Source organism: Bombus fervidus, chromosome 8, assembly GCF_041682495.2.
Source record: "Bombus fervidus isolate BK054 chromosome 8, iyBomFerv1, whole genome shotgun sequence".
Lineage (NCBI taxonomy): Eukaryota > Metazoa > Arthropoda > Insecta > Hymenoptera > Apidae > Bombus > Bombus fervidus.
In genome coordinates, this window is record NC_091524.1 from 10,224,702 (window position 1) to 10,239,331 (window position 14,630).

The 14,630-nt window shown below is 35.5% G+C and overlaps 1 protein-coding gene across 9 annotated transcripts in view; it reads left to right on the plus strand.

Moving 5' to 3' along the window:
• The first annotated feature begins 1,023 nt into the window (after positions 1–1,023).
• The window catches only part of LOC139989852 (pyrokinin-1 receptor), a 205,840-nt gene continuing 192,233 nt past the window's right edge, over positions 1,024–14,630 (plus strand). The window contains exons 1-4 of one of the 9 annotated variants that reach the window (XM_072008510.1): positions 1,048–1,392; positions 2,611–2,923; positions 3,010–4,900; positions 7,807–8,213. In XM_072008510.1, the coding sequence (XP_071864611.1) occupies positions 4,416–4,900; positions 7,807–8,213 (892 nt within the window). In that variant the 5' untranslated portion in view covers positions 1,048–1,392; positions 2,611–2,923; positions 3,010–4,415. Of the gene's footprint in view, positions 1,393–2,610; positions 4,901–7,806; positions 8,214–14,630 lie in introns of all 9 variants that reach the window. The other 8 variants (XM_072008512.1, XM_072008511.1, XM_072008514.1 and 5 more) reach the window with 8 other exon arrangements.

Here is a 14,630-nt window from a genome sequence, read left to right on the forward strand (position 1 = left end):
TATTGTCACGTAGCGTTTCTCTTGACACCATTGAGACAACACCATTTACGAGACGATCGAAGACAAGACACGGTGGATCGTATAATATACCTCGTGCTAGACTGATTTCGCGCTCGAAATAATCTCCTAGATGGGAGAATCAGTTCGCCATTTCAGCGACGGCCAGGAGAAGCGTGGACGATTCGAACGTTGTCGAAGAATGTTCAGTCGCGAGCAAACCGCGCTCTAATCGCGTTCGTGTCGCTAAAGCGAGCCATGCGAACGAACAGACAAACTGGGAGAGTAATTCTTTTCGTTAGAGTCAACCGGTTGATGAGACAATCGCGAGGTTGCGTTGAACGATACGTTTGAGATTGTTCGGAGGAATTTTTTAACTTGATTTTTTGACATAAAGAAATAGTCAAGTCGGAGGGAAAAGAAAGAAGCGAATGAAATTTCTTTTGAAGTTATTCGAGGAAACATCATAACAATTGTCCATTTTATGAAAAGCATTTTCTTATAAGGCATTTCGTGAAGAGGATTTTTTTTTTTTTTTTTAGATCAACCAGATAAGGAAGTGAATGGATTGTTGTGGTTGTAAGAAGCTTGATCGTTGGAATTGAGGTGCGAATCCAAAGGATGTTCAATGCGGTGAATAATTTGATGAGGAGAACAATTTATTTCTGTTGGTGAAGCTTGGCGAGAAACGAGAAGAATCTTAAAACAGGTTTTCGAGGGGAAAGTGTAACTTTGAAGAAAATCTTATTGATTTTATGACGGAAACAATGAAATATTCGAAGAGATGTTCTGTATCTATCTATGGAAGGAAGAGATAAATCTTTTTGAGACAGAAACAAGAACAGTTCGAGGATGATCGTGAATAATCTAGTTAAAAATTGTTAAATTTAATATTAAAATATTAAGTTTCATACAAAAAAAATTAAATTTCAAATAGGTTTTCAGAAAAAAGAAGACATAACTAAATCTGAAGAAGAAACGAACAGTTTCACGATGATTGTGTACAGTTTACTTAAAAATTGATAAAATCCTATCCGAACAGTGAAATTTGAAATAAGTTTTTAAAGGAAGAAAGAAATGAAAAATTGTAGAGGTCGAGGCGAACAATTTAATCATGCTTGGGAATAATCTAAATAATCATTCTTAAAATTCAACCTGAACTGTGTTACGAAGAACTAAGTGTACAGATTGATAAAGAAACAGAAATTTGAAGTGCAAAAATCGATAATCGTATACCATACAATTATCACAAAGAAGAAGAGAAACCTAAACGAAGATTATACAGCATTTGACAGATTAGTGGAGTTGAAAGATGAAGTAAGAAGAGAAAGAATTGATGGATAGCCTTGGAGGAGGAGAAACAATTTCCAACGATCTCACAGAAGTAAGTTTCAGGTAAGAGAAATAATTCATAGAAAAAATAAAAAAATATTATAAAAGATTGTAAAAGATATTCTGTATTTTATAAAGAATATTCAATTTTCGATAGAAACAGAAAGCTAATTAAAACAAATGACTAATTACTTAGACGAAGAAATTGTTTCAAACACGAGTTCCAAACAACTTACAACTCGGCACTGTCTTTCGATGATCGAGAACCGTTCATTTACGAGTGAACTTTCCTAATTCATAAAGAAGAAACGACTTAAAAGCGCGACGAACGAGACGAAACGATTAATTAATCATCTTGTAAGAAGGAACTGTTGAAATATGAATGCAAAGTGTCTTACGGTGATTGACTTTGACGAACGATCGAAAATGATTCGGTTTTAAGAATGTTTAAGGTTAATTGAGTTAAGCTCATAGAAGCTAACTGGAACTAATTTATCGTTGAAGGCGTCAATTAAAAGGAAATTCTAGCGAAAATAATCGCCAGTACCTTGATTGACGAAATTATCTTAGCGAGCATTCGATTCGAAATTTATGGAAGAACGAACAATAGTGGAGAAAGTATTAAATTTGTTGTTCTGTAACAAAAGACATAAAGATGAGTTACATAGCGTATGATATTTATTTTTAAGCACATTGGAAACGTAATAAAAGATTATCGTGATCTGCAAGCATGAACATGTGCGTGTCCGTCTAGACGAAGCGTCATGAAAGTTAAACTAGAACCGTATCGTTACGATAAATCAAATAATTTACCGTCGCGTAGTACGAGACAAATTGATACGAAAATCGCACGGGACCCAACCATAACAGCTATAAATTATCATCTGTCATAAAATTGTATAGATATCGATTAAAAGCATTTTAATGTCAATCTATCGGCGAAGTATCGTAACAATGGTGGAAAAGAAATCGTAGAAATGTAACTTTTATTTTTATACTTTCTTCAACATTTCGTATTTTTCACAATTTCGATCATTTTCCGTAAGATTTTCGATCGAACAAAGCGGCAGAAAAATGATTTGAATTGAAATCGTGCGATCAATTGAAACGAGGTCAAAAATAATCGGTTCACATCGTAAACGAGATAGCTGGACAAATTTAAAAGAACGATCGACTAATTGGCGTTAGTTACATTAATAACGTTGTATTGATTATTCTGACAAAATAAAGAAGGAAAAATAAGAAAAGACGAAAACTGTTCGCACTTGCAAACATTTTCAGGTATGTTTACAGTTGGTTGGATAATCAAACGACGCTAAAGTCATTTGTACAGCGTCGCGTGTTAATCGCGTCATAGATACTAATGACATACAACCAAGAATCGAATTACTATTACACAGAATAGTAGTGGAAGCTATTCCGAGGTATATCGAAGGCAACGATTAGACGAACGATCGGTGTACAATTATATCTGATTCGAACTTGATTACAGTGGCACGATTCAGATTTAATTTGATCGATGAATGACATAATCGACAACTAGACGCTTAAACTGGAATATGTAATTAATCAAATCACCTACTATTACGATACGGTGAGTAAAATTGAAATCGTCGAACATTTCCATCCGAACGAAAGAGAAAACGAAGAAGTAAAGTTTGTGCGATTGAAAAATTCCAGAGTCAAATGTAGGAAAATTCCAGGGTTAGATGTATGAAAATTCTTATATACATGATAAGAAAGAAATTGGTAACAAAATCTAGAAAAAGTTTTGGATGAAAATCCTTGAAACTTTAAATTTCATAGTAAGATCGAAAGGACTTGTTTTTATTAAAATTAAAAAATTTATACCAGAAGCCGAAAGAAATTGCGTTGAAAATGAAAAGTCTTTGATAAAGATCGAAAATAGTGTCGTGAAAATGTAAAATCTCGTAAGAGAAATTGAAATAAAGTTCATCGAAAAGATGTTAGACTTCTATAATGAAAATCGAAAGAACATTCTCATAAGTTAAAAAAAGTTAGAAGAGAATAGACACTTTTTCTAATAAGATCCATCTTACGGAATAATAGCGTGAAACCAACTATCCAATTTCTGAGACCTACTGCAAAGAAGAACGGGACGGCGGACACCTTAGAACACCGGAAGTATCGTGGAAAGACAATCTCCGAGTGACGACACGTGGATTGGACGCTTAGCAGACCAGAGCAACCATAATAAACTCATCCTGCCCCGTTGACGATTTTCTATTAATATGTCTCAGCGAAGACCAACGACATATTCTATTCGTCCCTGAAGATACAGTGGTCAGCCATGTTTCGATCGAACGACCGACCTATTTTTAAAGCCGCAAATTGATCCGAACGCTTTCAACCACAGAAATCGACCAATAACACTCAACAACTTATCTTCCAATATTCTTCGACTTGATAAAAATTTCGAGGCTAACTTATCGAGTTTAAATGAAGACCAAGAGAGAAGAAGCGCTCTTCGCAGACCACTTGACGCGTGGATTGATAATAAAGACACCACGACGAGACTGATCGAACCATCTATTCGCGTCGACCTCGGTAAATTGATTGGAATTGACTTAATCGTCCTCGAGGGATACCAAGGGTTCGTCTCTGTCCTTGGAAGCACCCGAAAATGTGGAAGAAAGACGCAACCGTATCTATCTCTCGTTGTATCGTTCGTACGGTCGTCAACAGATCTTCAAAACAGATCTTTATGATACACCGAAGCTTGTGAGACTTCAACTTACAAAAAGAACAAGCAAGCGGTGATTTATCCTTTCGATCGACTGCCACATCGATTGCGATTAAACGAAAGAGACGAAGAATTCGATCGAAACGATGAAATTAAAAGATTCGCAGAAACTTTCTTTGGCAAAATGTGCACGCGATGTAAATGTTAAAACAATCGAATAAAACGTTTACAGAAACTTTCGCTGACTAAAATGTGCACGCAGCGCGAACGTCATTAATTAATGTCAAAGTTAATTTTATACTAGTCAATCGTCCAGAAAGCTAGTCAACGTTATCCGATTGCACAGAATCCCTCAGAATCACCCGGAATCTCGTCGAGAAGAATGATTTTGTCGAACAAGTCGATCGGTTCGGAAGGATCGATGATAATCAGAGATAGCATGAGGTTGGCCGGAAGTTACGAAGATACGCTGGCCTCCGAAGGTAGATGGGAGAATTACACGGGACCAATCGCCGAATATTTGCAGCAGGAAAATTGTTCGACGGTTAGGCGGGATCCGTTGTACATCGTTTTACCGATCACGGTGATCTATGCGGTGATCTTCCTCACCGGATTAATCGGCAACGTGTCCACTTGTGTTGTGATCGCGCGTAACAAGTCGATGCACACGGCCACCAACTACTATCTGTTCAGCTTGGCCGTTTCTGATTTACTGCTGCTGATATCCGGCCTGCCTCCAGAGATGTACTACATCTGGTCGCATTTCCCGTACGTGTTTGGCGAGGCGTTCTGCATTATTCAAAGCTTCGCCGCGGAGACGTCCGCGAACGCCACCGTTCTGACTATCACCGCCTTCACCGTTGAAAGGTTTGTAACCAATTTGAATTGAATCATCGACTTGAGAATACAAACCGACGAACTCTTAGATTGTTCTTAAATTTAGTATTTCGCTCTTTCTTGTTTGTTATTCTTGGACGTGGATGTTTGTGCAAGTTCACGCTTTTACTGCCGTTCATTGTTATTTAGACATTTAAATTTGTTAACGTCCGGATATTTGTTATTGAAGCGACTAAAAAGTAGAATCTAAAGAAATATTTCTTCACCTGTTACCTAATACCTTATACCTAATACCTATTATACCTATTATACCTGAGATTGCGAATGTTTGTGCAAATGCATGTTTTTATTTATCTTTATTTTGGATTTTCCTTTGCACTTAAGGAACAATATTTTTTTAAATACCCGATATAATATACGTATGATGGGAAAAAAAATAACATAATTGAATAACATTCATTTGTTATTACGTAGAAACTTACGGTCGAATTAAAGTTTCCGAAGATACGTAAGATTTTTTTGTGGTTTGTCGTTTGTCCCGACCCTGTCGAAATTATTGACATAGAATGATGGTTTTCGAAGACATGAAGAGGGTTGACAGGGTTAAAGAGCCACGTGAAACGGTTGTAGTCTTCTTTTACTGTTTACCATTCGTTCCAATTAAACGATCGATCGAACCAGTTGCGTTTAAGGATCTGTTCGCCTCAGAACGTCAATCTAAATCACCAGGTGTTTAGTTCAGTAAATGGTGCAGCCTTGTAGTTCATTTTACGTAGCCAACATCGTTTTGTTTTTTTTTTTTTTTATTTATTTGGAAGAATTTTACAATCAATTCTCATTGAGAATTATAAGTAAATTATTCTAGTTGAATCTAATGAGCTAACATCGTTAACGAAGGAAACGTTAAAACTTTTAATTTTAGCAATATTTTACGTGGCTTTCGTTACTTTGTCCACGTAGTATATGAAATTTTCCTCCGAGCATGATAATTAATTTTTAATTAAAGAGGTTAACATAATAAAAAATGAAAAGGATCTTTGATCTCAAAATTTGCATACACTTGTTAAGCTTTTTCTCTTTAATGTTATCTTTACGATAAAAGGAAGATAGGAAAGGATTAAAAGAATACTTTATCTTCAATTTTCTCGCAGCGCTTAATTTTAATTTTCCAGTCTTACATGTACTTCTGTTTCTTTCATTTTTTTTTTTTTTTTTTTTTTTTAATATCACCTTGAGAAAATTTTTCATCTTCTTTCTAATAAATCACGAATTTATAAACTCGCAGATACGTAACAGTTTTCTACGAGGTTCTTAATAAATATCGCTGTAAATTAAATCGCTCTCGACCTTTTCAACGTTCTCGCCTGAAAGCGTCAAGCTTTCAGGGTGTATAGTTACATGTCATCCCCTTGTCACGCGAAAATTCCCAGAACTGTCTAAAGTAACCCTTGCTGGTTGACACAAATAAAGCGTGTCCAATTCTCTGGGACCTTCTTTTTCTTATCTCTTATTTCTGCCTAAGTAAACCGCTACGTATCTTTGCTTTCTCGATTTTGTTGTAACCCTATTCTGTGACGAATGATTGCGAAAATCGTGATAAAATGGATGATAGATACACTCGAACGCTCGTTAAGAGACAGATCGACACCTTCCTTAAATTATGATTAATATCTTGTTAAACTCAACTCAGAATCGTTTTTCTTTTTTACTTTGAAATGTTTTACATTATTAAAAATGTTGCATTTTTTAATGTTCACAATGATGTTTGCGTTTCTTCTTTCTTTCTTTTTTTTTTCATTTTTTAATGGAAAAGTGATACTCCAGAAGGTTAAAGCACTTTTTCCCCTTTTCTGTTTGCTCTAGCTTTACTTATATAAAATGTTTCATCTTCGTTAATAATTTCTATCATGACAAGTTGACAGAACCTCTTTCTGGATACAGAAAAGGCTTCTTCCCTTGGAAGAGGGAATATTCTTGGAAACGCAAGTAACAGTCGCTTGTCTACGAAGATACACTGTTCCTTCTAGAAATCAGAATATTTACCTTGAATACGTATCACATGTTTTACTGCAATACGACTTTCCTTCTACTGGTATTGAAACTAGAAAATTCTTAGTAAACTTGAAACTTAAAATAACAACTTCTATTGCCCCTATTAATTATTTCTTATAATATTATAGATTCTACATAAATCTTTTCATTGTACAAAGAGAATTTTGCCCTTTTGTTTCCTACCTTCCTTTTGTTTCCTTTAAAAAAAAGGACTACAATACGCCGTCTATTCCACGCAATTGCACAAATTTGATACTTAAAACGGTTGTAAAAATGTCGTCAGCTGAAACGAACGAATATAGAAGTAAGCGTATCCTGGAGTTAACTTTATGCATTTTTATGCATTCGAAATGTACGATCGCGTTTATCTTAATGAACAAAACGGAAGCAAAGAAACAAAGGTAGAAATAGTGAGAACTCGAGGCAATCGCAACGAATTCGTATTAGTTAAGCCCGCGAGTAAATGAAATTCCGTACTATCTAGGAAAAGTTGACACCATGAAAATGAAATATACAGCCCAAAAGACGCTTCGTTGCAAAATAAGGATACGCGAAAACACTTTTGTATAGTCACTTTATTACACAATAAATGTTCCACGACCGACATAGTACAACGATAGATGCAACAATAAATCCGAGAGTAACTACAATATTTACATCCGGTATTCCTCGGTGAATACACAGCACGTCATCCATCATCGCACATTTATCTCCATTTTCCGGTTCGCTAACGTGTTTCCACAATGTCGGCTTCGTTAAAGTTCCTGCCAACAAGCGACTCCTAAAAACCGTTCTTTCCCTCTATTTTTCTTTTTTTTCTTTTTTTTTTTTTTTTTTTTGAAACTTGATAGAAAGATGGCAAACAACGCGTGTTCCACTTTCAGGTACGTCGCGATCTGTCATCCTTTTATCTCGCACACGATGTCGAAGCTGTCCCGGGCGGTGAAGTTCGTCATAGTAATTTGGCTGCTGGCGCTATGCCTGGCCGTGCCACAGGCTGTTCAATTTGGCATCGTTTACGACTATCGCAACGGCTCGGTAGTCCTGGACTCGGCTCAATGCTCCATCAAGTGGTATCTGATGAAACACGCCTTCGAGATATCCACCATGCTGTTCTTCGTCCTGCCAATGACCATCATCACCGTTCTCTATGTACTGATCGCGATCAAGTTAAGACGATCCAGATTGTTGTCAGCTACTGCGAAGAGGAACCATTTGTCAGCTGGATCTATTCACGGCGATAGCGGAAGAGGAAAAAGCGCCGCGCAAAGGAACGTTATCCGAATGCTGGGTAAGTGGAACGTTTGTTCAATTTTATATCTTTTTCCTTTTTCTTTTTCTTTTTTCTTTTGTTATGAAACGTGACAGGGCAATCGAAGTGACCGACTGGTTTGTAATGTTTCGAGAGTCAACTGTCAACTGATAGCGTCGGGTCATTGCAGACGATTTAGATTAAATTACGCAACTTTGGAATTTTTTAGTTTGTGATTGATTTTTTTTTTATTTTGTTTATTGATCTGTGAAATAAAAGTTGGTAATCGAACATAAATCGATATAGTCATCTGTAGCACAATATTATTTATTTGAGACTTAATACAATAGGGGATGAGGGTCTGTTGAAATTCTCAAGGGGAAGATAAATGAGGGTATTTTGTTTGGAATGTTTAGGAATTTAAGGATGCCATGGAAGTTTCACTTGTGAAAGTTTTCTATGAAAAATATCGTAGATTTGCATGGAAATTTTGTGCAAGAGGTACGACAGCTATGATCGTATTTTCCTTCTAAACTTGATATAGATTTTTTATTTATATCTAATACATATTACAGTGGTCTGTATTGTATTCAAAAATTTCCAAATTCAAAGTTACAACTATATAAATATATCAAAGCCAAGAACCGGTTGTACGACCATATATTAAATACAAAATCCCCCTAAGAAATGTCATCTGCATCGATTAAGGATTCCATTTGCAATCTTATTAACGATATGCAACAATAAACATCGAAATCTATCTCGTTACACACAGATTTGAAACCGGTTTGAAAGATGCCGTAAGTTTGACCAGTTGCTAAATTAACGAAGAAAAGGAAGAAACATACGTAGCCGAGATTCGCCTGGATAGTTTCAAAGTGGTTGTTCGACTTATTGTTCGTCGATCTGCGATCACCAGGAGGGAGGAAAAGCATAGTACGTTCGATGCCGAGGAGATTCGTAGGTTTACGGTCCTATAAAAATAGTTTCTACTATTGTGATAAATTCTTTTACGAGTGTCGAGACGGTTTCGTTTGACGCGAGAAATTTATCGTACCAGGATGCACTTACCGTGTCTCGAATTGTCACGATTATCGCTGTTCAATCAGAAACGAAAGTAACATAAAGAAACAGACAAAGTGGAGTTTTTTTTTTAAACAGAATAAACACATTTAATGTCGGTTTATTTAGAGCTGTATCTTTTCCTGTAAATATTCAGGGTCGTATTAAAGTCACCTGCTGAAGATCAATCTGAGAAATGATTCGGAAATTCTTAAAACTTTGCAGCAACTTGTCATCTGATTTGGAACTTTTAGAGATAAATAGGACCTGTAGAGATTATAGGATCTTGAGATAAGTAAAGAATTCTGGTGCATCTATTCAGTGCCGCAATAAAAATATCATTTTTATATATAGCGTGATAACATCGATAACACTAAATCTCTTTTCATTCGTATTCATTAGGTCTCTTTGAAATGAAGTCGTTGCTTCAACCAACTCTGTAAGACGGATTAATGTTTCTATTGTATTTGTTCTTACCTAAATCAAAATTTCGATTGAGATTTATCCCGCGTAATAAAATTAGTTCAATGAAACAGATTATGAGACAGACAGTAAAGTCTAAACACGTGCGATTCCTAGTTCGTCGTATTTCTCGTTCCTAATTCTTCTAAATAAGTCCATAAATATTTGTATATTTCGCACGCAGATAAAATCACATTTGATTAGTCGTTTCCTTGTTATTTGAATTATCACGTTTTACATAAAACCAGGAGATATTCTATTATTTATGAACGAAAACGTACACTGTACAATTGTACACGTGGCGTAGTTTCGTAACAGGGTTTTTTATGTAGTCGAACTTTCGTCAGGCTAATACGCAAAATATATCGATGAGAATAGACGAGAAAGCGCTATTTCAAGAGCAACGCCTTCTTTCAACGGGGATATTCATCTGTCATTAATTTTATTTGCTTTCTACGAAAATCGTCCTTCGTGCTATTCCTTCCCACCGGATGTACGTATTTTTGAATGACGAATGCATCGAACAAAATGTCACACAGAAAAAACGGGCCATTTTATCCTCTATTATTTTATATTGGAAGCGTGAGAGTTTAAATTTATGGAAGAATGTATTTCTCTGGCGTGAAATCGTATCTCTGTGAGAGGATCGCGTTTTCATATTTTCACAGAATCGAGTTCCTGTCAATTCTTTATCGAGTTACCGTAATAGTTGTTGTCATTCAACTCGCATACGATCTTCGATAGTATTTTATCGAATTTTTCTGTAGAATATTTATTCTTATTGACATCTTGCGAATTTCTTGCAAGGTTGCCAGTAAGTTTCCCAAGAGAATTCCTTTTCAATTTTCATATACATCAAATTTTATCGAAGTAATTACTTCTAGGAGAACTCTACACTTTTCTTTTGTATCGTTACTGCCTGGATACCGCCGTTACGAAGAAAATAGAATTTAGTGAAGTAAAAAAATAAAAGAAAAGGTCCATATTATTGTGCCCTTGAATATGAATGTTGTTTGGATTACAAAGTCTAGAAACAAAGAGCTATAAGTAGATTTTTATTGATTGTCTCCTGCAACTTTCAGCTAGAGTTACATACAAAGGTTAATTTTCTTGGTAATGTCCTTTGCTGTAAATATATCGACGTGCTCCCTATCACCTTCGATCGTAATGTAACTCTGCTCGAGCGAAGATCTGGATCAGTATACACTATACTTATACTTATTTCAATATATTTCTATTACACATTCATCCGCGCGTTCCTTTATAGCGCATTCCTCAACAAATTTCAATAGAGTTCTTAGAAAATTTATGTACACTTCTCTTCCAACTCCTGCGGCGTTCTTACACAGCTCTTATAGAGATTTTAGAAGAAGAGACATTTTAGAAGCTTCCGTTCCTTAGTAATGTTTTTTTAAAGCTCTCGTAGATTTTCTATCAGATTCGTATAGAATTAATGTAACGCGTTCTTCTAAAGAATAATTAATAGAATTCTTCTGAAATGCGCGTAGATTTTCCGTGGAGTTTTCACCAAGTTCTAGTAGAGTTTCTTCAATTCTTCTAAAACTCTCTGAAAATTCTTATCGAGCTTCAATCGAGTTTCCGTAGAATACGTTTACATTTCTGTTAAAACTCTCGTAGCATTTTCGTTGAATTGCTATAGAATCTCCTCTCAAGATTCTGATTAAGCTCCTAACGAACTTTCGTTCGGATTTTAACAAAAATTTCCAGCAAAGTTTCACTTTTTATCGAGCTTTCTTGCACTCTCATCGAATTCTCCTTTTATTCCGATTAGATTCTCAACAGGTTTCGCGATCGTCTGCCTTATTATTATGATTCTTATCAGATTTCCTTGTCGAATTCTCATCGTGAATCGAATTCTTCCATCGTGATCGCCTTCTAGAAATTCTCATTTGTGAAAAAACGAAGCAGAAAAATATCACCCGTCCAACTAGTAACCAGCAACATGTCCGACGATTGAATCGACGGCCGTAAATTCGCTCGACGCAGGTTCCGGATAACTATTCCTCGAAACCTTTTCGGTCGCGCGTGTACACTCCCATCAAGATGCCGAAAAGGTAGCCTCGTAAAATCCTACGACCTCGTGATTTCGGTTAGTTTATGGGAATGTGTCAACCACAACCCTCGTAGTCTGGTTTATCCATATCGAGATGAATGAATGGATTCATAATCCCTTAAATGTACAAGAACACATAAAGATACAGTTCGTTGTGTCTCTTTCAATCTTTTGATTAGTCAGTTATTCAATTGAAACGTTCGCGAAATACAAAGAAATTAGTTCTCTTCTAAATTAACAATTAACTCTTTCGAAACTATGATTATTATTAGTTGTTGTTATTATGATCGCTCGGATCATCGAATGAAAAATAATATAATATACCGTGTCATTTTTCAAAATCTGATCCTTCGAGTAATCATAAATAATAGAACTTATGTGAAATTTATTATTATTTGTATTTGACGATGTACAATACCTCGCTCAATTTTTCTAAATCAGGTTCTTCTGTGCAACATAGTTCCCGAAATTCATATTAGCATTTTTATTATCCCCTTTCAAATTAATGTTCTTAATCGTTTGTCCTATTATGGCGAACAATACGACACAGTGGATCAGGGTTATCTGTTTTGATGAATTTTCTAGAAACGTTGCACGATTTCCTCGATATCCTTAAACTTCTCGGCTGGACACACGGATAGAAGATAATTATTTCTCTACCACTTTTCCGCTGGTAGCGTCTGCTTACCAACCTGCTACTACCACATTTCTTTCTTAATGTAACTGCACCTCTTTCCCACTTTCGACTTTCTTAACGATCCAATAACAATTCGCTGAAGTAGAAACGCTTTAACCGAAACTAGCACGAAATTCCTTACGTCAGTCCAGATCCAAACTTGAACCAGTGCCATCTTTTTAATGAAGTCAATTTCGAGCACCGATTAAAAATCAAAAGCCAAGTAGCACGGTTAACGTTATATTACGAAACCATAGAAAAAGACAAGATTTCCACGCTACGGGAATCAAATATTTTACGAGACACGCGTTGCCACAAAAATAATGCGAAATGAAACTGCATCGAGGGAAAAATATATAAAATATGTATTTCGAGCACGTGAAGTCACCGGTTGTGTGCGTTGCGTTCATTTTACATGGAGCTTTCATGTTTCTCTTATAAATATTGCAATTCTACTTGGTCACGCACTGCAATATTCATATCGAAATTACCGAACGAAAGAGTTTGTAAAATAAAGAGTTGATGTATCGTATAAAAATATTTGTTTCTGTCCCATGGAATCGATCGTAATTTTCAAATAGGTATCCCCTCGCTTAAATCAAATATGTTTACTCTCTTTATATTTGACATCGGATTTTAAGATTCCTAAGATCCAATGAACTTTAAATAGTTCGACTCAAAATTCTGTGTTGCATTAAGAAATTCCTTCGTCGATGGTCTGTCGAAGGAAAGAAAGTTGCTATCGTTATCTATAAGACTAATTTAAGTAGAAGACATAAAATTGAATTATGATAGCGATTTTGAATTTGTTGTTAGTGGTGTATATTTGATTTGACCAAAAAAAATGCCTAATTTTGAAAATCACAATCAATGCTGTATGCTATGTACGATATTATTGATGATTATACGATAGGCAAAATAAAAGTGTAAGTGGAATCAATTTGCTAACTGCATAAATAATAATTTTAATGAAAATTGCTGATTCAAACGAATGTTATACGATTCCACATTTTTTACTACATATTATTTGATTTTTTCCTATCACTCGTATTTCTTGGAATTTCAAGATCATCTTCGATATTTAAAATGGTAGTTAAAAAGTTTTGTTCGTCAAGGGAGTCGTAGATAATATTACAGGAAAAGTTCTAGGATTTATATTAAGATGATCATTGAACGACATTTAAAGAGATCCGACTACGTTTCTGTAGGTCGACGTACTTCCGCTATATTTGATTTTTCGTCGCTTATTATATTCCACTTGTAGATCGCGGAAGATTCTACTTCAATGGGAACACCGCTGCTTAACGATGTCGTTTGTTATTCCCGTCAGAACGGCCGATGTTGTTGATTTCAAGTTTGCGAATTTGTTCTACGCTACAGAGCCCTACGTATATCGTAATTGGCAATACTTTTCAAGAGGGATGAAATTTTCGAGCTAGGTAGTAATTTGTTTTGATGGGAAACATCTTTTAATAGAATTTTGAAGAATTTCCTGCGGTAAAATTAATTGGGGAATTAAGTTTGAGAATTTATATTTGAAAACTTTGCAATAAAATTGATAGGACTCTACTTTTTCTCCATTCTCTTTAGATTGACTTGAAATTCGTTTCCTTGTAGTAAGACACTTTTTAATCAGATTTTCTTCGATCTTGCAACTCGCAACTTTGTTTTTAATATGCATTGGAAATACGATTACTTACTTCCAGGACAACGGATGAGTAAGTCGATGTTCCATCTTGCGTTAAAACTCGGCTCAAACTTGTGACATCTTTCCATAACAGTTGCACGTTTGAAGGATTCGACTCGTTTAGGAGGGAACAAAATTTATGACAATCGTTACGATATTTTCATTGCAACGATAGGAATGGTTAAGCATCGCATGAAATAATAAAGTTACTTTCTTCTCTCATAAACGTTGAATTATAGCCGTAGGAAACTTTGGCTGGAATACCTCGTAACTATTCTCGTATCGAACTTGCATTTCTATTTATAATGTTTTGTGTTTCATCCAAGTACTTGAATAAAAAGCCTTGAATTTTAGCTAATCGATCGTGCATCGTTCAGCATGATTTGAATTTGACTTTGCACAGAAATTTATTCGATAGTGAAAACAATTACTTAAAAACATTTTTATCTTCGTTTATCACTGTAACGTTCAACAGATATCTCTGATATGAATCTC